General features: G+C 61.6%; 3 protein-coding genes across 6 annotated transcripts in view; 1 reads left to right on the plus strand and 2 right to left on the minus strand.

The window, feature by feature from the left end:
- The first annotated feature begins 597 nt into the window (after nucleotides 1–597).
- LOC108502390 (rac GTPase-activating protein 1-like) lies at nucleotides 598–5,098 on the plus strand. The gene is made up of 16 exons (XM_017825293.1): nucleotides 598–682; nucleotides 793–995; nucleotides 1,080–1,216; nucleotides 1,424–1,502; nucleotides 1,690–1,743; nucleotides 2,351–2,428; nucleotides 2,685–2,805; nucleotides 3,061–3,221; nucleotides 3,432–3,593; nucleotides 3,738–3,833; nucleotides 3,907–4,108; nucleotides 4,184–4,289; nucleotides 4,436–4,568; nucleotides 4,644–4,746; nucleotides 4,855–4,972; nucleotides 5,047–5,098. Exons 1-16 carry the CDS (start codon nucleotides 598–600, stop codon nucleotides 5,096–5,098), a joined length of 1,890 nt encoding a protein of 629 aa, XP_017680782.1.
- A 925-nt stretch (nucleotides 5,099–6,023) lies between these two features.
- On the minus strand, nucleotides 6,024–10,782 carry GMPPA (GDP-mannose pyrophosphorylase A). Of its 2 annotated transcripts, XM_017825428.1 has the most exons (13): nucleotides 10,675–10,782; nucleotides 10,509–10,606; nucleotides 10,319–10,422; nucleotides 9,729–9,921; nucleotides 9,503–9,562; nucleotides 9,223–9,353; nucleotides 9,072–9,086; nucleotides 8,357–8,491; nucleotides 8,079–8,176; nucleotides 7,898–7,944; nucleotides 7,705–7,797; nucleotides 7,445–7,613; nucleotides 6,024–7,362 (listed from the first exon to the last, which is right to left on the minus strand). In XM_017825428.1, the coding sequence occupies exons 1-13, from the start codon at nucleotides 10,715–10,717 to the stop codon at nucleotides 7,262–7,264; spliced, it is 1,287 nt and encodes a 428-aa protein (XP_017680917.1). In that variant the 5' UTR covers nucleotides 10,718–10,782; the 3' UTR covers nucleotides 6,024–7,261. The 2 variants fall into 2 exon arrangements, with proteins under 2 accessions (XP_017680917.1, XP_017680918.1); XM_017825429.1 differs by lacking the exon at nucleotides 9,072–9,086.
- A 1,355-nt stretch (nucleotides 10,783–12,137) lies between these two features.
- Nucleotides 12,138–20,485, minus strand: part of SPEG (SPEG complex locus) — a 38,664-nt gene continuing 30,316 nt past the window's right edge. For all 3 annotated transcript variants that reach the window (XM_017825328.1, XM_017825331.1, XM_017825330.1), the window contains 14 exons: nucleotides 20,248–20,290; nucleotides 20,086–20,154; nucleotides 17,739–19,950; nucleotides 17,462–17,614; nucleotides 17,272–17,388; nucleotides 17,026–17,193; nucleotides 16,624–16,746; nucleotides 16,264–16,428; nucleotides 15,399–16,089; nucleotides 15,069–15,308; nucleotides 14,773–14,996; nucleotides 14,197–14,272; nucleotides 13,789–13,938; nucleotides 12,138–13,484 (listed from right to left, as the gene is read on the minus strand). In XM_017825328.1, coding sequence (XP_017680817.1) covers nucleotides 13,277–13,484; nucleotides 13,789–13,938; nucleotides 14,197–14,272; nucleotides 14,773–14,996; nucleotides 15,069–15,308; nucleotides 15,399–16,089; nucleotides 16,264–16,428; nucleotides 16,624–16,746; nucleotides 17,026–17,193; nucleotides 17,272–17,388; nucleotides 17,462–17,614; nucleotides 17,739–19,950; nucleotides 20,086–20,154; nucleotides 20,248–20,290 — 4,639 coding nt within the window. In that variant the 3' untranslated portion in view covers nucleotides 12,138–13,276. The remainder of the gene's footprint in view (nucleotides 13,485–13,788; nucleotides 13,939–14,196; nucleotides 14,273–14,772; nucleotides 14,997–15,068; nucleotides 15,309–15,398; nucleotides 16,090–16,263; nucleotides 16,429–16,623; nucleotides 16,747–17,025; nucleotides 17,194–17,271; nucleotides 17,389–17,461; nucleotides 17,615–17,738; nucleotides 19,951–20,085; nucleotides 20,155–20,247; nucleotides 20,291–20,485) is intronic.

A 20,485-nucleotide genomic window follows, 5' to 3' on the forward strand; every position in this document is an offset into this window, starting at 1 on the left:
AGTGCTGGGGGACAGCGGACAGGGGCAGCGGCTCCTCCGGCTCCTCCGCCCCCATCCGCGCCCCTCCCGGGATGCGGGGCTGGGGAAGCCGTGCCCCTTCCCGCATCCCTGCACACCCCCAATGTCTCCCGCGCCCAGTGCTCCCGCCGATGCTCCTGCACCCCCGAGCACCCCCCACCCACTGACCCCGCACTGCTCAAGTGCTCTCATTAGGTACATCCAGTGCCTGGGCATCCTCCGCCCCCAAAGGCAACCCTCACCCTGCTCCGCACCCCTGCAGCCAGTCCTGCCTCCGCACCCCGGGGCATTCCATGCCTAAAGATCCCGGGAACATTCCCCCTCGCCGGCAGCAGCCGGGACGGCGGGTCGGGCCCGGTGGCGGCGGGAGGCGGAGGCGGAGCCGGGCCGGGCTCCACCCCGGCCCCCGGCCCACATAGGCCGCCCGAGAGGGCCCCTCGCCCCCCGAGCGTGCGCCGTCCCGGGGGCGCACGGCCCATCCCAGTGGTCGGAGGAGAGCGTGGTACAGAAGCTGCGGGTGGATCCGGGGGAAGGGGTGCTGTGCTGCCTGACTGCGGGGTTCCTGTCCCGGGCAGCGGGATGCTGCGGCAGCGCTGCGGGCGGCTCCTGGCCCGGCTGGAGCAGGGGCTGCAGCTGCTGGAGCTCGGCGGCAGCGTGGAGGAAGGTGGGTGTGTGCAGACCCTCGGCCCAGGGCACCCCGGAACCCCTGTCTCCATCGAGGTTTGGGGGAGCTTGCCCCGCTCCCGTCTGGCCACCCGCTGGTTTTGCCCCCAGACTACATCCGGATCGCTCGGTGCTTCGAGGCAACACGCCAGAGATGCTGCCGGCTGGAGCAGGACGGGCGTCGTGCCCGCGAGAAGCTGGCCCGTGTGGAGGCCGAGCGGGCAGCGCTGGAGGTGAAGCTCAAGCATGCCCGAAACCAGGTAGAGGTGGAGATGAAGAAGCGGCACCGGGCAGAGGCTGAGCTGGAGAAGCAGGTCAGGGGGCTGGCCACAGGGGTACCCCGCAGGGCTGGCTGCGGGGACCCCAGCCCTCTCACCACCACCCTGTTTCACTTACAGGAGCGCAAACTTCAGCTGGTCTTTGAGTCGCTGATGCGGGAGCCATGGGGCAATGAAATGCTGAACAGGAACCAGTGCTCTGTTCTCAGCGCCCTGGCCGGCCGGCGCCTCGGGGCGACCCTGGCACCGGGCAGGAGGTGAGCAGGGCTGGCAGACCTGAGCCCCTCGGGCAGCCCTGGGCTTGGCTGTGCCCCTCTCCCCCTCACTGCTGCTCACCTTGAGGGGCTGGTTGGGCATGGGGATGCTTGGGCTCTGCAGAGGCATCAGCCATGAGCTCCCAGGAGCAGCTGTATGAGTAGGTGCTGTCTGAGGGGGGAATTGCTCCAGCTGAGCTCACTCTGCAGGTCATCTGCAGTGGACGAGTCGTGCCAGTCCCTCTTGTCCCACTCAGATATCAGCTATGACCGCACCGAGGACGATGTGGTAAGGAGTGTCCTGCTGTGACTCTCGGGGTTCACCCCAGCAGTGAGGGGGTGTTTTTGCCCCACTTCTGCAGTGGAGCAGCCCCTTTGCATGTCTGTGGTTAGGGGTGGGCTGCTGTCAGAGCCAGAGATGAATGTTGGGGTTGTCCCTGGCCCTGCCAGCCCCTAGACTCCTTGGTGCCTTTCAGGATGTTGATATGACGGTGGTGCGGACCCTGAAGCGCAAAGCCCCGGAGAGGCAGGTATGAAGGAAATTCCGGGAGCCCTGGGGGCTGGTGTTGAGGTAGGGTCTGTGCCCCTCTGTGGGTAAGGATCGCCCAGCTCTGATCCCAAGGTAATGTGCTCTTGGGTCCCTCTTCCCACTCAGATCCTCATGTACAGCCCAGATTGGGGTGCTGGCCCTGGGCCATGAGAGGTGAGGGCACCCAGATACTTATCCATCCCAGCACAAGAGGCTGCAAGGAGCCTGGCAGGGGGGTTAATTTATTGATGCTGGGCTGGGAGCATCGTCTCTCGGCAAACCTCCCGCGATCAATAGAAACTCCATTATGCTCCACTGTGGCCCAGCTGGGCTCCTCAATAATTCATCCCCATATGTGGGCATCCCACACCCTGCTCCGCTTGCACCTCTGCATTGCAGGCGTGGCCTGGCCTCCCCCAGCCCCAGGGCTGGCTCCAACCCAGAGGGGGGCCTGAGTCCCCAAGGTGCCTGGTGTGGGGCAGGCAATGCTGGGGGGGTGACATGAGACTGGGACTTTTTTTTGGGCCACTTGACTTGAGTGATCTGGTGTGTGGGGCAAAGTCAGGGAGGGGTCTCTGCCTGCTCTTCACACTGTTTTCTGTTTCTAGCATGTGTCCCTGGCCCCTCAGATTGGCCCTTTTGTGATGGCAAAGAGGCACCGTTCTTCTGTGGTACCCCATAATGCTGTGAGTAGGGACCTCAGCGTGCCCTGAGCAGGGATGGGGTGCATGGGCTGTCCCAGTGCCAGAAGGCAATGCTGCAGCCTTCAGTCCTGTGGGTTCTGTGGGGTCTGCTGTATCACCCTGGTCCCAGTGGGGACAGCATCCCTGGCTCTGGAGAACCACAGGGATGTGGATTGGGTGGAGCAGAGATCATGAGGGAGATGTTGGAGAACTGTGGGGCTGCGGACAGGCACCTTCTCATTGCCTCCTATCTTGACAGGCAAGTGTCCCCTCTATGCCCCCTCCTGCTGAGGTCCCAGGCCCTGCTGGAAGCCTCCTGCCCACTGCTTTGGTCCCACGCCGCCGGTCTTGCCAGGGACATCGTGTCTCCATGCGTGCAGGTCATGGGAAGGGCTGAGGAGAGGGTTGGTGGGTGATGGGGGACTAGCCTCAGGATGCTGCTGTCACATGGGAGGGAGGGGATCTGCTGGGGGATGCTTATCCCCACCATGGAGGTACTGGGGTCCTCTGGACATGCCAAATGCCACTGTCCCATGCAGAGGTTCCCTGAGAGCTGAAAAGCCTCCCCACATGCCAGCTGGTAGATGGGATGGTTTGCCTTTCAGGTCTCCCTCCACTACCTCCTCCCTCTGAAGAGGTGACCACGGCGTGCAGCACCAGTGAAGCTCATGGCTGCCGTGCCCCGGGGCAGGAGAGCCACACTGAGGGTAGCTCAGTGGGGCAGCCAGCACCAGCCCCCTTCCCCTCACCTCCACAGAGCCTCCCAACAGTCCAGCACCAGTTCACATCCAAAACGGTTTGAGTCCCAGCCTCTCTCATCCTGGGTGGCAGGCAAGGGGAGAGGGTCGTGGGGGGGGGGGGGCAAGGCTCTCCTCTATCCCCCACCCCCTTAGCTCTGCCTGCAGGGGGAATGGATGGAGGTAGTGGGGGCTGGCTGAGAGAAGATAAAGGAGTGGTACTGGGTATCTGCAAGAAGGGGGGCCCCTTACCCTGCTGTCCTTTCCAGGTGATCCGCCCTGAGCCGTGCGGTGTCTGTGGCTCCCGCATCCGCTTTGGGAAGACTGCCATCAAGTGCTGTCAGTGCCAGCTGCTGCTGCACACCAAGTGTCGGGAGCAGTGCCCCAACCCTTGTGCACCCCGGCCTCGCCACCACACCTGGCCCCGTGAGGTGAGGGGGCACAGCAGTGCGTGGGGGCTGCTCCATGTCCCCATGGGGCTTTGGGGCTATCAGCCCCAGGATACTGGGCCTCTGCCCACCCTGACTGCAGGGGTGGGTGGTGGGCACAGAGTGGGTCAACACTGTCCTCCCCAGGGTGTGCTGGCTGACTTCGCCCCCTCCACGAGGCCCCTGGTGCCCTTGCTGGTGGTTCAGTGTGTGACCGAGGTGGAGACTCGAGGCTTGACAGAGGTAGGGGCTAGGATGGTGGAGGTGGTTGATGCTGTGGTTCCTATGGGGCTGAGCCTCTCTCCCTGTGCCCCAGACAGGGCTGTACCGGGTGCCGGGTGCGGAGCAGCTGGTGCGGGAGTGGAAGAGGAGGCTGCTGCGGGCTGGGGGTGCGCTGCCCACCCTCAGCAGTGTGACTGACATCCACGTGGTGTGTGGTGTGCTCAAGGACTTTCTGCGGGGCCTCAAGGAACCACTGGTTACCTTCAGCCTCCACCCTGCCTTCCTGAGTGCTGCTGGTGAGCAGGGGTCCCAAGGTGGGACATGAGAGAAGAAGAGGCTGCTTCTAACAGTGATCCCTGGTGCCACCACAGACATCCTGGATGATGCTGCCTGTGACACAGCCCTGCGGCACGTGGTGAGCAAGCTGCCCCCAGCCAACAGGGACACCCTTGCCTTTCTCATGCTGCACCTGCTCAAGTGAGTGGATCATTCTGGTGTGGGTTCTGTCCCCATCTTCTGGCTCTCTGCCCCTCACCCAAGCTTTGTGCCCTAGAGCAGGGAAGCTGCGGATGAGGGGCCCCTTGGCTGGGCAGCATGCTCACACCCTCTGTCCCCACTTGCAGGGTATCGCGCAGCCCCGACTGCAAGATGGACGTGCTCAACCTGTCCCGTGTGTTTGGCCCTACACTGGTAGGACATAGTTCAGCCAACCCCACACCACTCGCCATCATGGAGGACACACCGCGGCAGTGCAAGGTGAGGGGGTCCTTGAGGTGTGGGGTGTACCCTGGGCACTGCCAGCATCCCTGTCCTACATCCCTCTCTGCCCAGGTGGTGGCTCGTCTCCTCTCGCTGCCACCTGACTTCTGGAGAGGCTTTGTGGGGACAGAGCAGGAGAACCTTGTGCCAACACCAGCCCCAGGAGGTGAACGTGGTGAGGCACAAGAGCCCCAGCCCCTCCTGCCCTGGCCTTGTGGCTTCTTTGAAGGGTCCTGGTTGTCTATGGCTGGGGTTTGATAGCTGTCCCCACTCTATCCTGCAGAGCTGTTCTTCCACCCCATTGTCTCTCCGGAACCCAAGCCAGGCCAGCTGAGCCCAGCTGGTACCTGCTGCCTCCCCAGCACCCTGCGGAGCTGTGTGGGCACGGCCACCCGGCCCCCGTGAGTGCTGCCAGGGGTGGGTGGGAGCCCAGGGGAGCTCACTTTGCACCCCTGACTCATCTCTCCCCACGCAGGCAGGGGCCAGCCCCGAGGAAGGTGGGCCGGTTCTTTCCTTCTCCGGTGTAGCCTGCACCAGTGGCTCCCTGGGGACATGGAGCTGGCACTGGAGGAGGAGCAAAACCTGCAGCAGCAGGCTGCCTGTGGGGTGGGGCAGTGCTGAGCTCGAAGCTCTGCTCTGCTTCCCTGGGGTGCTTCCCTTGGGGCTGGGGAGCAGAGCTGGCTCTGCCCAGCCATGGTGGCAGGGATGCTACCCCAGTGCTGTACTTTGTCAGGTTTCTATTAAATGTTTGCAGCAAAACACACCTGGTGTGGCTGCTGTCTGTCCCTCCCTGCTGCTGCCAGGTGCCAGGGGTTAGGGAGCACGGGCATGTTGGAGTCTGGCTGGGCAGTCACAAGAGCTGTACAGTCAGCACATGTGTAAGCAATGCCTATTTTGGGAGGGCAGACAAGACCTCCTTCCACCTGAGCTGAATCCCTCCTCTCCTGCCCTGGAGCCCAGGATGTGGGAGGCCCCTCTTTGAGCTCAGATGTTGGCCTCAAGTAATTGGAGCTGTCCTGCTCAGGGCAGGACAACCTTAAAGTGTTTCCAGACTTGCTAGCGCCTCAGTGGAGGCCCCTTTAACCCCTTCCTCTCCTCCAGCCCTGGCGCTAGAGTTGCAAAGCCCAAGCAGCACTGGAATGTACAGCTCTTTCCCTCCAAGACAGGAAAGCAGAATAATGCTGTAATGGAGCAAGATTCTAGGAAGGGCTCATCTCCCAGACAGCTCTGTGCAAGGGGGAACTTAGAGAAAAGGGTCATTACACAACAGGACTGAGAACTGCCCCATGGTCACATCCAGCAGCTGATAAACCTTTGTCCCTATTAAAAGCCGGACCAGATGTGGCACATGGGAGAAAATTCATGTACAATCCTGAAAGCAAGTACTTTGGCTCAGTTTTCCCCAGTGCAGGAGTGTACACCAGAGGGCAAGAAAATTAACACATCCAAGGAAGAGGCAAAACTGAAGGAGTTTAATGTGCTTAAAGCCAGGGAACAGCTAATCCCCGCCCAGGACCACAGGAGAACTGGCACAGGAAGGCACAGGGCTGGGAGCAAGGATTTACTGCAAATCCATTGAGCTGGGGTGGTACTGGATGAATGGAGAATATCTAATGTGGCGTCTCACTGAAGGTGAGAGGCATGATGGGGCCCTCGGTGGAGTGCAGGGCTTTAGCACAGAGCTCAAACATGGGGGTAATGGATAAAAGGCAGTGCTGGTTACAACAGAGAGCCTGTGCTTCAATAAAATCAGGTTTTTGAGACAAAGCGAGGTGCTACATCTCTGGCACCTGCGCACATGTGAGTTGATTGCTCTGGTGCCCTGTGAATGTGGCTAGTGCAAGAGGGAGACGTGCAGTGAGCCCCCCAACCTACAGCCATGCTGGTGTGAAGGAGGCTCTTGGCCCACCAGGGTGGCAGAGGCTTGCTGCCATCACTCTGAGCCCTGCCTAGGCAGCAGGCACAGGTCTCAGCCTGACAGAAGCAGGCCTGGCAAGGCTGGCAGCTCTTCTGGCTTGCACTGAGCCCATGGGGGAAGAGGTTGTGCTAGGGGAAGGGGTGCTCTTGCAGTTCCCTCCAGGGCCAGCAGCCTGCCAGTCTAACCCAGCCTTTGTGTGCCAGTACCCTTAGGACAGCTCGGCACTGTTTTCCCAGTAGTAGGCAGGAGCCCAGCTCAGGCAGTTGCAATCACACTGATGAAATCAGGAGGCTCCCAGCTGGCTCCTGTGGGGTGAGCTGCCTACACGGGACAGGCCCATTCAAAGCTCCTTGGTCTCTAAGATGGGCCAAGACCTTCCAGGGAGATGCAGACAGCAAATGATGCAGGGAGAGCCGGGTGAGGAGTGGCAATGCGGTGCTGTTAGTGCCCTTTGGTGGAGAAACACCCAAAATTGGATCCACAACACTGCAGGCAGCAAGTGCTCCCTACACAGGTAGGCAGGCTGGTGCCAGGGTCACATGCTGTCCCTGAAGCCTTCACCCTGGCCCAGGGCTGGTCCCTGGGCTGCAAGAGAAGCAGCACGCAAGGCTGATGCTCACCAGCTTTAATGTCTGTCTGGAGCAGTAGTCAGGCACTTGCAGGGCTCCTGGCCTGTACCTACTCCTTTGGGGGTACTGGGAACCTCCCAAGAGGGCACAGGCTCTTGTTGTGGGGCACAGCAGGGAGTGGGTGGCTGGTGCTGGCCCCTGACTCACAGGATAATCTGGTTTTTGTAGCTGCGGCTCAGCTCCTTGTGAGGAAGGACAATGGAGTTGAGAATAACGACCTCAGCAGGGATGGTGACACTGCAGCCTGCAGGGAGAATGCAAGGGCGTTAGCAGGCGGGGAGAGACTGCCTCACTGAGCAGGGCCATTTGGTGCAGCAGGGACGTACCCAGGATCGTGATGGATGGCGTGAGGCGTCCATCCCGGAAAAGGGTCTCGCTGTCAATCTTGGCATAGGGATCATTGGGGTTGGGGTCACTGGGCGTTCCTTCAACCCGGGCCCAGCGCCCAATGGTGCTGTCCCAGCCCACAATGGTATTGAGGACACAGGTGTGGTCCTGGGGTGAAGGAAAGGGGAATGCAGGGTGCTGCTGCCTCCCTGGAAGGAGTGGGGGTTGATACCCACTCCCTCAGGCAAATCCTACTTACGTGGAGTGAGGCGCCGTGCAGTACAATGGACTCTCGCACACGCACACCAGCTCCCACTGTCACCCCCTCCCCAATGGAGACATTGGGGCCCAACTGTGAGGACAGAGGGAGGTGATGAGGGCAAGGAGGACAATAATGCCCTTGGCACCCCTGAGTGTTTCCCTGCTCCAGGGCTCCCCCAGCCTGCACTCACCACTGCAGTGTTGTCAATGGAAGCTGTCGGGTGGATGTACACGTTCCCTGCAACACAAGGCAGTGGCATCAGCGAAGGCAGCTCACAGGAGCACCTGTCTCTTGGATCAAGGGAGATCCTGATCATGGGTCCCACTGCCTCCCAAGGCAGCCCCAAAGGCATTAGCAAGTCAGAAAGGTACCTCGGATGACAGGGCCTCCAGGTTTGTTCTGGGCCAGTCTCTCTGGGTGGCTTTTGCTGTACTGGTTCAGGTAAAGGCGGCTGGCATAGATAGCAGAGCTGGAGAAGGAAAAACAAAATATTGTTATTGTCACTCTGGCACTACCAGGGCAGAGGAGGAAGATCCAAAATCAGCACCGCCCACCTACGCTCAGGGTCCTGCCTGAGCACCCTCCTCTCCCATCCCTCATATGGATCACTTGATGCTCCTGCTGCACCAACTCTGCCTTCAGCCCTTACCCAGCTGATTTGATCTGGCTCCAGAAGCCATCAGTTTTGTAGACATAGAGTTTGCCACTCCCAGCCAGTGCTGTAAAAACGTCCTGCTCTAGACGGATCACTTCCGCACGCTGCCAGCCATTGGAGCTTTCCTCTCTGCAAGAAAGAGTCCTGTTAGACACTCCATTCCTCGGCCAAGGACCCTGGCAGAGCTACCCTCCCCAAATTCAGGGGCTCTGATAAACCCAGATTCCTACCTAGCCATGCACTTCTCCCCAAAGCTGGGGACAGCGCCAGCCATGGGACTAGGCCAGGACAGTTCCACTGAGCACCAGAGCAGCAGAGGGATGGGGCTCTGCCAGCCAAAATAAGCTCTGAGCCAGAAGCTGATGGTGCAAGAGCCCCACCCAGTCCATGTGGGTGAATGATCCTGCCCCCAATCCAGAGCTTGGCACAGCTGGAGTTTAGCTTTGGTGGCAGAAATGATAGGTGACAGGCTGGCTGGCGCAAAAAGCTGGAGAGGAGAGCAGAGCATTCCCAGGTGAAAGACTTGCTCAGTCCCTCATCCAGAGCTGAATGAAAATGGGGTGGGAGAAGAGGAAGGGAGAGGGGGAGTCAAGCTGGCCAGGAGGGGAGCAGAGGAAAGAGCAGGCTGGAGGAAGGAGGGAAGCATGCATTATCACCAGGAATGATCCGGCCCAGAGAGCAGCCAGTGCAGACACAGAGGGAGACTTACCCAAGGTAAGGACAGCTGGTGCAGGACCAGGAAACAAGTGAGTGATGGCAGAGGAGGAGAAAAGATAGAGAAAGAATGGAGGATGAGTGTGCCGCTGCAGCCCCGGGAAGCAGTGGGGTGGGAGGGACACAGAGCAGAGTGAGGCACTCACAGTGCTAGCTCCTGCTGGTTCCTCTGGAAGACCTCGCCAATATGCTGGAAGATGGCAGGTGTGAAGAGGTAGATGCCGCAGTTGATGATCTCACTGACAAACGTGCTGGGCTTCTCCACATAGTGTTGGACCTGGAGGCGAGAGAAGAGATGTGAATCCTAGGGCGCAGCCCCCACGCCCAGCGTCACACCCTCTGTGTCGCACTGGGAACGCGCGCCCACACAGGCAGCGCAGCACCCGCTGCCCACGCTGTGCTCAGCTCCCTAAGGCCCTCCAGTACCTCCTGCGTGTCCGCATTCGCCACGATACAGCCGTAATTCAGTGCCTGTGTCCTGTTGGCCTATGGAGCAAGGACATGTAAGGAACGGTGGAGCACTGGGCAAGCCGATGCAGAGCAGACGAAACCCAGAGCTCACAGCCCAGGAACCACCCACCACCAGAGCCACTGGCTTCTAAGCCCATGGCAGAGCACTGCAGCTCTTCTGCTCCCCAACACTGCCACTCACTGTGGTACCCAGAATGACAAAGCTGTGCATGTCCCCGTGCTGCTGCCAGAACTCCAGCATCTCCTGTAAGGGGAACTCTGAGCACACGTCTGCATTGAGGACAAAGAAGGCCTCAGCACCACCTGACAGGATCTGGTCTCGGAAGTGATAGATGCCACCACCCGTGCCCAGTGCTGCATACTCCTGAAGATACCTGTGAGCAGAGTAGGGAAAAGCAAGGGCTTAGGGAAACAGATGCTTGGTGGCACCAACTGGCACTAAGGCTGGGAAGGGTTGGGAGGATCTGGAGAGACATAATCCTGCCATGCAGCAATGGGGCTCACATGGACACTGCACAGAAGGAGGCCGTGGAAGCTTAGAGCTGGGCTAGAGAGGCATCTCTGGAGCACAAACCAGCCAGGGCAGGGCCCAAGGCAAAGGAAAGATGATAGAACACAGGAGGCCAGCTGTGCCTATCCACGGTGGGACAGAGCCCACCTGCCTAATGCCTGAGTGCTAGCTGGGGGCTGCCAACCTGGGGAAGGCAGGTGAGGGGCCGAGCCAGGCTGTCCCACTGCGTGTGCCCCAGGGGTGCGAGAGCTTCTGCCCACCTGATGGGGATCTTGAACTCTTGCTGTGCTGACACCAGAAAGCGGCTGAGGGCCTCGTGGGGCTGGTAGAAGCCCATCAGCAGGATCTCCTTCATGCCGGGCACCTGGAAAGGGACGAAGGGAGTGAGCAGAGTGGAAAGGGTGGCCCTCAGCTCCACGGCCCCAGCCTCGGCCCCCCGGCCTCCCGTACCTTGGCACAGGCCTCGATGTGGTGCTGCACCATGGGCACACCGGCCACGGGGAAGAGCGGCTTGGGCACCTCGAAGGACAGCGGCCGGAACCGAGTCCCTGCGGAGCAGAGCGGGGTCGGCGGGGCGCTGAGCCGGAGGGGCGCCCCGCGGGGCCGGCGCACTTACCCTTTTGCGGGCCCCCAATAAGGATGACGGCCTTGAGCGGCATCGCGGCTCCGCTCCGCTCCGGCGGCCCCGCACCGACCTCCGGCCCCGCCGCCGCTTCCGCGCACGTGGCTGCGACACGTCAGCGCCGGGGGGGGGCTGCCGGGCCGCCCGCGACCGCCAGGGGGCGCCCGCGGCCGCTATGGGGAGCTGTGCGGCTGTGTGTGAGGGGCCGTGTGTGTGGAGGGGGGGGGGGCCTTGTGTGTGTGTGTGTGTGCGAGGGGCCGTGTGTGTGTGGGTGGGTGGGGGCCTTGTGTGTGCGTGTGTGTGAGGGGCCTTGTGTGTGTGCGTGCGTGTGTGCGTGCGTGTGTGCGTGCGTGTGTGCGTGTGCGTGTGTGCGTGCGTGCGTGTGTGTGTGCGTGTGTGTGTGCGCGTGTGAGGAGCCGTGTGTGCGCGCGCGCGCGTGTGTGTGTGAGAGGCCGTGTGTGTGTGTGTGTGTGTGTGTGTGTGTGAGAGAGAGGCCGTATATGTGTGTATGTGCGCGTGTGTGTGTGAGGGGCCGTGTGTGTGTGTATGTGTGTGTGTGTGCGCGGGGCTATGTGTGTAGCCGTGCGGGTGTGTGTGCGGGGCCTTGTGTGTGTGTGCGGGGCCTTGTGTGTGTGTGTGCGGGGCCTTGTGTGTGTGTGTGCAGGGCCGTGCGTGTGTGTGCGGGGCCGTGCCGGTGTGTAGGGAGCGGCGCTGGCCGTGTGGGAGTGTGCGGGGCCGTGGGGGTATGCGGAGAGCAGGGGGTGTGCGGGACCGTGGGAGGGCAGCTCCGTGTGTGGGTCTGCGCAGGGCAGTATGAGGGTGCAAGGGAGCTGCTGTGGCCGTGCGTGTGCCCCAGAGCGTCGGTGTGCGGTGGGGGGACACCATGGGCTCTGACACGCCCTTGGACACACGGGTGTGCAACGCGCACAGTCGTGTGAGCTCGCGTGCCTGTCGGGGCAGCGTGTGACAGCCCGCAGGCACCAGGCTGTTACCGTGTGCCCGTGCCCACAGCGGCAGACACAGCACCGAGGGGCCGGTGGGTGCAGCGAGGAGCAGCCAGGGGGGCCGGCGGGCTGTAACCAGAGCAGCCCCTGCTGGCACGGCCCGGCCTCATATGGGCAGTGGGTATTTATAGCCGGGCATGAGATCCCTCACGAGCACGCGCCGTGTCCCCAGCAGGAGCCTGTCCCTGCTGTCTCACTGTCCCAGACATGTTGGGCCCTCTGACACCCCATATTTTCGCTCCATGACGTGAGGGCTATGTGAATCAGCTCCCCTGCGCTCATCCCAGTACTTTGCAGCTTCTCTACCTTCTTCACCAGGTTTCCAATACCATTACTAGCCCAGCCCCACCTGGAACCCTTCCTGGCCTTGGAACCTTAACCTCCCGAGATACCAGGCAGCGCAGTGTGCTTCCCACTCCCACAGTCGCTCCCAACAAGGTGCTGAGACTGGAGGAGCTGCTCAGGGTCTTTATTGCTGCTCTGACACATTGCTTGCTCCAAACCACGGGGACATTGGCAACTCCAGAGCCCGGCAGAGAGGACGGGACAGGGATGGGGATGGGAACGGGCAGATGTCTTCTCCCCAAAGTCAATAAATAAAGCCCTATCACTACAGCAGCATCTGGAAGGGGAGTGCCCAACCACTGCCCCTGTCCACCTGCTCAGAGCACCCAGGCCATGCTGGAGCATCTTGCCACCAGCTGGGGAGGGGTGAGGAGGGGACACAGGGCTCGGCAAGGCACTCAGGATCAGATGGGAGGGGTGAAGAGTCTGGGGATAGGTGGGCAGGCTGGCAGTGGGGCACAGGGCAAGGTCTGGAGCTGGGCAGGCAGAGCACGAGCAGCATGGGCCTGAGCAGACGCAGGAGGTGTGCGTGGCACCTGGGTGCCCCCCTGCGAAGAGGGGGTGCCTGCCAGTCCCCCGCCCTGGCATGGGGCACAGCTGACAGCCCCGGGGAAGGCACCGGCATCGGTCCTGGGGCCACAAACCTACTTGCCAGGACCAGGGCTGGGAAAAGTAGAAGGTGAGGGGCTGGCAGCCCCCACTCCCAGCTGTAGGGACTGGAGCTGTGCAGGTTGGCAGGGAGGCGTGAGCAGCCCCCTCTCTGCAGGAACCACAGGAGCAATCTCAGTCCTTGGGTGCTGGTGTGCAAACCAGGGGGAGCACAGGGACCCGCACACCGTGGCCGGGGGCAGCTGCAGGCTGCGGTGTAAGGCACACGGCTGATGGGACCCGCATGGCCAGGGCTGGCTGACATGCTGGCAGCTCTCCCCCTCCCACCTGGGGCTTCCCTTGCCCCACTGTCTGCATCCCATTCTTCTCCCGACCCTCTGCCACATTCTCTGTTCCTTGCAGCAAGGCTTCCAACCACCTCTCCACTGCCAGACCCCACTGCTGGTCTGGCTGGGGCAGCACCTCCTCTCCATCGGCACTGCCAAAATGATGCTGGTCACCACTGTCCCTGGCAGCAGCACATTAGGTCCATGGACTCATCCCAGGACGTCCTGGCTCCTCCTCAGCCGCCCTGTACTGCAGCCCATGGAATGTTCCTCTGGCTCCTCGGCCCCTCATGGCCGTGGCCGAGGCACCAGCTACTGTGGCCCTGGTGGCTGTCCGCCCTGGTAGGAGCGGAGTAAGACCTTGTGCTTGGTGACAGCCTCACCACGGCGCCGCTGGTGATCCACCAGAAACTCCTTGAGGCGGTTGGTGGTGAAGGTCAGGGTCTGGCGACGCAGCTTCATCAGGTAGGCATCCTGAAGCCAGGCATTGGCAAAGCAGTCCTTCACCGTGGGGCGGCTCCTGGGGCAGAGCCAGCTCTGTGTCAGGAACTTCAAGGTGCCCACTGATGCTCCACCCCCCAAACCCAGCCACTGCCCCTGCCCTGCAAGACTCAGGGATCCCAGCAGGGACAGACATCCACTGCCAAGAGCAGGAATGGACTCCAGAGCCCCGGGCTTAGGAGTTCCCAGATCTCTCCAGAAGCAGGGCTGGACCCCAGGGTCCCACTGATGATGTCTGGAGGGATCCCATGTGGCAGGGAGCTGGCTTGGTCAGAGACACAGTGTGGGGCCACATATCCTCCCTGGCTGGGCCAGGCACTCACCAGGGGTGGACAGTGAGGACCTTGCGGATAAAGAGGGCAGCAGTCTGTGAGACATTTGGGTACAGCCTGAAGGCATCAAAGCGCCCTGCCAGTATGCGGTTCTCCGTCTCGATGGGGTCCAGTTCGAAGAATGGTGACCGCCCACTGAGCCTGTGATGGTGGAGGGGGTGGCATGGGCTGGGGAACAGTAGTGGGAGGTCCCCTTGCACATAACCCTCCCTTCCCCTTCCCTGGTTTGGGACAGCCACAGCTGCCTAGAGTGTCTCCATCCCTATGACCAGCTGAGAAGGGTCTGTTGGGCTACAGCACCCCTCAGCCCACAATCAGCTTGGTGTCCCTCATGACACCAAGCCCTGAATGAGGCTGACTTACACTTCAAGGTGCTCATCCCCCGGCCCCTTCTCTTACATGATGTAAGTGAGGACTCCAACACCCCAGACGTCTGCTGCGGAGCCCACTGGGTCCCCCTTCACCACCTCTGGCGCTGTGGGCAGGGAAGCAGGTCTGTCATACACACTGAGACACCAGCCCCAGCATCCATACCACTCCCAGCACCTCCAGAACCTGCAGTAGCCCCAGCATCCACAGCATCCCCAGTATCCTCAGCACCTACAGAAGTTGCCATATCCCCAGCATCCACAGCACCCACACGCAGTATGCCCAACACCCACAGCAGCCACAGCACCCCACTACTGCACCTTCCAGCACCCCTCCCTGACACTCACCCTACTCTGACATCCCAATACTCTAACAGAGCCCAGCACCTCCAAAGGGACCCCAACTGCCCCACAGCTCCAAAACTCTTCCACTGACCCCAGCAGCTCTCACAGAGCCCCCAGTTCCCCCAGGAACACAGTTCCTCCCAATTCCCAAGCTCCCCAGTCCATGGGCATACATGCACACCTTTGGGAACAGGCATGCTCCAGTTCCTTCCCTCTCCTCATCCCCACCCCCCTGCCACCACACCCCTGGTGCCCCACTCACACATGTACTCCAGGGTGCCAGCACGTCGCCCCAGCTGCCGCAGCACAAGGGGATTGTAGGTCTGGGCACTGCCGAAATCAATGATCTTGAGGGCATTCGTGCTCGAGACGATGATGTTGTCTGGCTTGATGTCGAGGTGCACAATGCGGCGGCCATGCAGGTACTCGAGGCCCTGTAGGAGCTGCAGTATGTAGCTCACCACGTCATCCTCTGAGTAGCGAAACCTGGGGGCAAGTGGCATCAGTGGGTAGTCCTGTACTAGCAACTGTCCCCGGCAGGCCCGTGCCCACCTGTACCTGTCCACGATGCTGTAGAGGATCTCCTTGCCAACACAGTTCTCACAGATGAGCACCAGGTAGCGAGGGGTGATGTATGCCTCGTGCAGGGCCATGATGCGCTCATGGTGCAGTGCCTTGAGGACTTCGTACTCCTGCAGCACACTCTGTTTCCGCTCTGCCTCATAGGGCACGATCTTGGCCATGAAGTGCTTCCCTGTGGCATTCTCCTTGCACAGCCGAATCACCCCGAAACGGCCCCTGCGGCATAAGGTAGCACTCAGCATCTCTGGTGTGGAGTGCTGGGGGCAGAACACCCCTGACAGAGCATCCCATTCCATGGCTACTCACCTTGCCTTCTCATCCAAGAAGGTGTATGGCTTCTGGGGGACACCCTGCCGCAGCGCCGTGCCATCTTTTGCCCCTGGGACCCCACTCTCAGCTGGGGGCTCCTTGGAGGATGGGGTGGTGGTGGTGGTGGTAGGCTCTGGCATAGGGGATGATGAGGGGGGCATGGAGACAAAGGAGGTGACCATGTAGGGAGGCATCTTCCGTGCAGGTGCAGTGTTGGGCGTGGGAGATGGTGTAGGGGCTGGACTGGGGGTGGTTGACACTGGGGAAGCAGGAGGGGACTTGGAAGGTGACAGAGCCTGGGACAGGGGGGAAGTGTCCGTGGGGGGTTCAGGGGACCCCTGGATGGGGGTGTCTGTGTGGGGAGAGGCAACAGTCTGAGGAGGGGTGAACATCAGTTCAGGGGGAACACAGACAGTGATGTTAGGTGGAAGCTCAGGATCTGGCAGATGACCCTCCTCATGGGGAGCAGAGGATGGGGAGACCCCTAGGGGGACACCCGCCTGTGCAGCCCCAGCTGCCTTCTGTACCACTCCCTTGTGCTTGCGTGGTGGTGTGGTGGGGGGAGCCCCTGCTGTCAGTGGCTCCAGCTGCTCCACAGGTGTCTGGATTGACCGGCTGGAAGCCACCTTCTCAGGAACAGGGACGGGGACAGGGACAGCAACATCCTTGACTGGAGCAACTTGGGCATCTGAGGGAGCAAAGGGAGGTATGAGCCAGGTGGGGGTAAGCCAGGAGTGGGGTGTAAGAGGCATCTAATTTTCTAAAGCACTGAGGGGGAAGATACCCTGGGAGTCGAGGTACCCCCAAAGCATCCCAGAGGCCCCACAGCTGCCCTGTGCCCCATGAGACAGGGTTCACTCACCTGCCGTCTCGAGATGCACCTTTGCTGAGGGGGTGCTGTAGGGTCCCTGCCCGGCCTTGTTGACACAGGCCACCCGAAACCTGGCAGTGCTCCCAGGGGGCAGGTCTGTCACATTGAAGTAGCAGTCCACAATGCTGGTGCTGACAATCTTCCACGCATGCTCCCCTGCCAGAGCAGGAATAAGATGAGGCCAGAACAGACCAGGGACAGAGGCAGCCCACAGTCCCCCATCCTTGATGCCATCAAGCCACAGCGGACAGCCAAGACATTGGGCACTTTTGTCCTGTCTAGGTGTCCCCCTGTGAGCCCATCTTCCTGGCTGTGGCTCCTAGGAGATGAGAGGCAGTGAGTGCTGCGTACCATCCAGCCTGCGCTCCAGCGTGTAGGTGCAGGGGGCTTTGCTCTCCGCGGGCTTCCACAGCACCAGCACTGTGTTCTTGTACTTCTGGGGGATCTCTGGAGTGCCTGGCCGCCCAGGGAGCCCTGCAAGGGGACAGACAGGGTGGGCTGGGTGCCTGGCCAGGGCAGGGCAGAGGCTGCTGTGATGTGAGGACAAACAGCACATGGGTTCAGAGATGCCAGAAGTGCTCATGCAAAACCAGCCTATCCCCTCTCAAAAAGCCCCAGTCTCGTGCAGATGTGGAGAACAGAACTTAAGCGACCTGCTTCGACTGGTCCCCAGCCCTGAGGTGTCTACCTGGCTTGTGCTCTTTCCCTATGGGGCAGCACCTCTGTCTCCCGAGGTCCCCCCAGCCTCCTTACGTGCCACAGCCACTGTGCAGGAGCTGATGGCCGTGCCCAATATGTTGGCGGCTGCACACTCGTACAGCCCTGCGTCCTTCCTGGAGACCTTGGTGACGGTGAGCATCTGCCGTCCGTCCTTGCAGGAGACAACGTTCAGCGCACTGTCCGGCTGCAGGGACTTCTTGTCTGTGGGGAAGCAGACAAGAGAGATGATACAGTGCCCCCCTAGAGTCCACCCGCTGAGACAATGCAGGCAGCCCCCACCTTTCATCCACAGGATCCGGGGGGTTGGGCTGCCAGCAGGCAGGCAGCAGAGGGTCAGCGCCTCGCCCTCCAGCAGCACCTGGTCCTTCAGTTTGATGTGGAAAATGGGGGGGAAGTCTGGAAAGCAGAGTGGTGGATTAGGCTGGGACAGGGATAGGCACCCACCATCCCATCCTGGGGCTCCACCTACCTGATTCACTGGGTACGTGTGACCGGCCAGCGGCAAGTGCCTCCTCTTGCAGAAGGCTGGAGGGGATGCTGGGCTGTGAGGCCATCTTCTCCTTCTTACCCCGGGAGAGCCCCCACCGCTCCCAGCGGGACCTCTTCTGGCTGTCACCCCCACCTGTGGGCACCCAGGGCAGCTGAGACAGGGGCCAAGCCATGGCAGACATGACTGCTGTGCCCACAGTGACTGGGCCATGGGTCACCACCAGGAGCCTCCCATAGGATCCCCTCTCATCACTCACCTTTGGCGGAGGCAGAGGAGCCCGTGCTGCCCTCGGAGCGCAGGGACTCAGAGGAGGGTGCGGGTGCTGGAGGAGGCCCTGGTCTCAAGCTCTCGCCCTCAGAGCTGGTTCGACGGAGCTCCTGGGGCCCCTCACCCTCTGGCCGCTCATCTGACACGCTGCGCAGCCGCGCGGAGACCCGCTCCACTGTGGCACTGATCTTCCTCCGCACAGCCACCACTGGTGACTCACTCTCCCCACCACCCCCCAGCTCTGACTTGAGGCTCTCTGAGTCCCTCCGCTCCTTGGAGCTGGCCATGGCCATGCTCCAAGAGAAGCGGCGCCCACTGGATGGGGTCTCACTGCCTCCGTCCTCCCCCATGCTCTTCTTCCTCTCAGCAGGTGGGGTCCGCTTGAGGAGAACGGACATCCTCCGGAAGAAGCCCCTATCCTTCTCCACCTCATGCAGGTCCTGTACTGACTTGGACTTGGCTGCCAGCCCAATAGGCCGGTCCCTCCGCAGTTCCAGGGGCACACCAGCTGGTGTGGGACGGTAGATGCCCTCATCAGAGACTGGGGGGCTGGCCAGGTGCCGGTCCTCAGAGCGGGAACGGGTGAGGAGCTTTAGACCCCGGGTGAGGGATGATTCCCGGCCCCTCTTGAACTTGGCCTCGAAGACCTCCTCCGAGTCGATGTCCTGGATGATCAGGGAGCTGGAGGAGCTGGTAGGCTTCACATCCCTCCTCAATACCAGTGCTGGTGTAGGCGGCTTTGCAGGGCTGGCTGGTGGGGTCTCCTTGATGGTTGATGGAGTCTCCCTGATGGTTGTTGGGGGCTCCTTGGTGGTTGGTGGGGGCTCCTCGGTGGCTGGTTCCCCAATTTGTGTGGCTCCCATGGCTTGCATCATCTTGGCGTAGGAAGACTTTACGTGGGTTTGGGGGCCAGGGGCAGGGGTCTGTGGTGGGATGGGTGCTCCCGTCCTGGCAGCCCCCTCCCCACTGGGTCCAACAGCCTTTGTGGATGACTTCTCCTGCTCCCTGTCCATGGGCTTCTTCCCCGTGGTGGTAGCAGCCATGCTGGCCACAGGCTGGCTGTGTTCCTCAGGGATGTGTCTCCTTCCAGAACCAGCCTTGGCAGGGGAAGCCTGGGGGACAGTGGTCTCTGCTGCAGGGGGTGTTGGTGGGCTTGGAGTGTCTGACGTCACTGTGGGCCGAGCATCAGAGAGGGCTGAGAGTGAGGGGGACTCCTTGAGCTGCTGGGCCTCTAGGCAGGCCACTGGGATCTCCAGGGGTGCACCAGAGCGTCGGTGCCGGACGACAGGCTCGGCATCCCCATGGCTGAAAGAGCTGCTCTTCTGCAGCCGGAACTCAGAGGGGAGGAGGCGTGGTGAGGTGGCCTCACTGGAGGCTGCCCGCACCAGCCTTGGCACTGCTGGTGCCTCCAACCGGCCTGGTCGCGGGACTTTTTTGTCAGGGCCAACCCCCAGGGTCTCCAGGAGGGGACCCCGCAGGCCACTGACCTTGCTGTCCCCAGAGCTGCCCCGCAGGAGCCGCTGGCGCATCAGCTCTAGGCGCTGGGCATGATCGTCCTCCCCCCAGGTCACCTTCCGTCGAGGCAGCTCCATGGAGGCTGCCTTGGCCAGGGCGCGGCGGGAATCTCGCACCACTCCAGCCCCTTCCTCGGTCCCAGGGGACTGTTGGAGCAGCAGGGCGCTGTCGGCAGATCCGCCTCTCTTCAGCTCTCCCCGACGGGCACTCCCTGGGGACTCCAGACTGGAACCCTTCCTCATGGCTTTGCGAGGGTACTCGGGCCTCTTCTGGGCTTCAGGGGCTTCTTCATCAGAGGAGCCAGGCGCCTCCACCTCTGCACATGGTCGCCGTGGCCCAGCACCTCTCGGCCGCTTCCCCAGGAACACACCGGGCTTCCCTGTGCCCTGGCTCTGCCACTCCATGGCGGAGACCTCCCCCTCCGGCTGCAGCCCCTCAGATGGCCCAATGGTCTCATCATCCGTGGGTATCTCATTGAGCGACATGCGGGAGCCAGAGAACTCCACCTGGTGTGGCATGGGAATGAAGGGCAGCTCATCCAGGTCATCTGAGTCTGAGGAGGATGACAGTGCTGGTGACTCCTTGAGGTGCCGGGGCACAGCGATGGAGAGGTGGTTGGACGTGTCCTCGAGCAGCTCTGGGATCGGCCGCAGCACCATGTTGCACTTGTAGCTGATCTGTGAGCGCTGCAGCCAGCAGAGAGGGCTGGATCAAGCCCAGGTGCATGGCATGGCATGGCATGATCCTGCCGGTGCACATCACCCCATCCTGCCCAGCACACAGCCCTGCCCACTCCCTTGCTCCCCAGCCCCTGCCTTCACCTGCCATTTCCGACGGGAGAGGAAGAGCTTGAGGTGGTCGGTGGTGATGACCTTCCCCTTGGCCAGCGTCTGTGGGGTGAGAGGACAGCGGTGTCCCATGGAGCCTGCAGCAGGCTCAGGGAACCCCATGGCCGCTTGGCGCTAGTCCCTGCCCAAACTCACCTTAAACCAGGGATGCTCCAGGGTCTGCTCTGCATTGGGTCTCCTGTGAACCAACACCACTGAGTGAGAACCATCCAGGCTTAGGAGCTTTGGCCAGAGGGGTAAGGGCAAGAGGGTCTGGTTGCCCGTACTGCACCCAGGCAGGGCTGTGCAGCCAGCTTGCCCTTGGGCATCCCGATGCACAGGGATCCCCACCTTCCCTCGAGCACAAGGCTCATGCTGGAAGGGCAGGGGATGG

Source organism: Lepidothrix coronata, unplaced genomic scaffold (assembly GCF_001604755.1).
Source record: "Lepidothrix coronata isolate B3197 unplaced genomic scaffold, Lepidothrix_coronata-1.0 Scaffold118, whole genome shotgun sequence".
Taxonomy (NCBI): domain Eukaryota; kingdom Metazoa; phylum Chordata; class Aves; order Passeriformes; family Pipridae; genus Lepidothrix; species Lepidothrix coronata.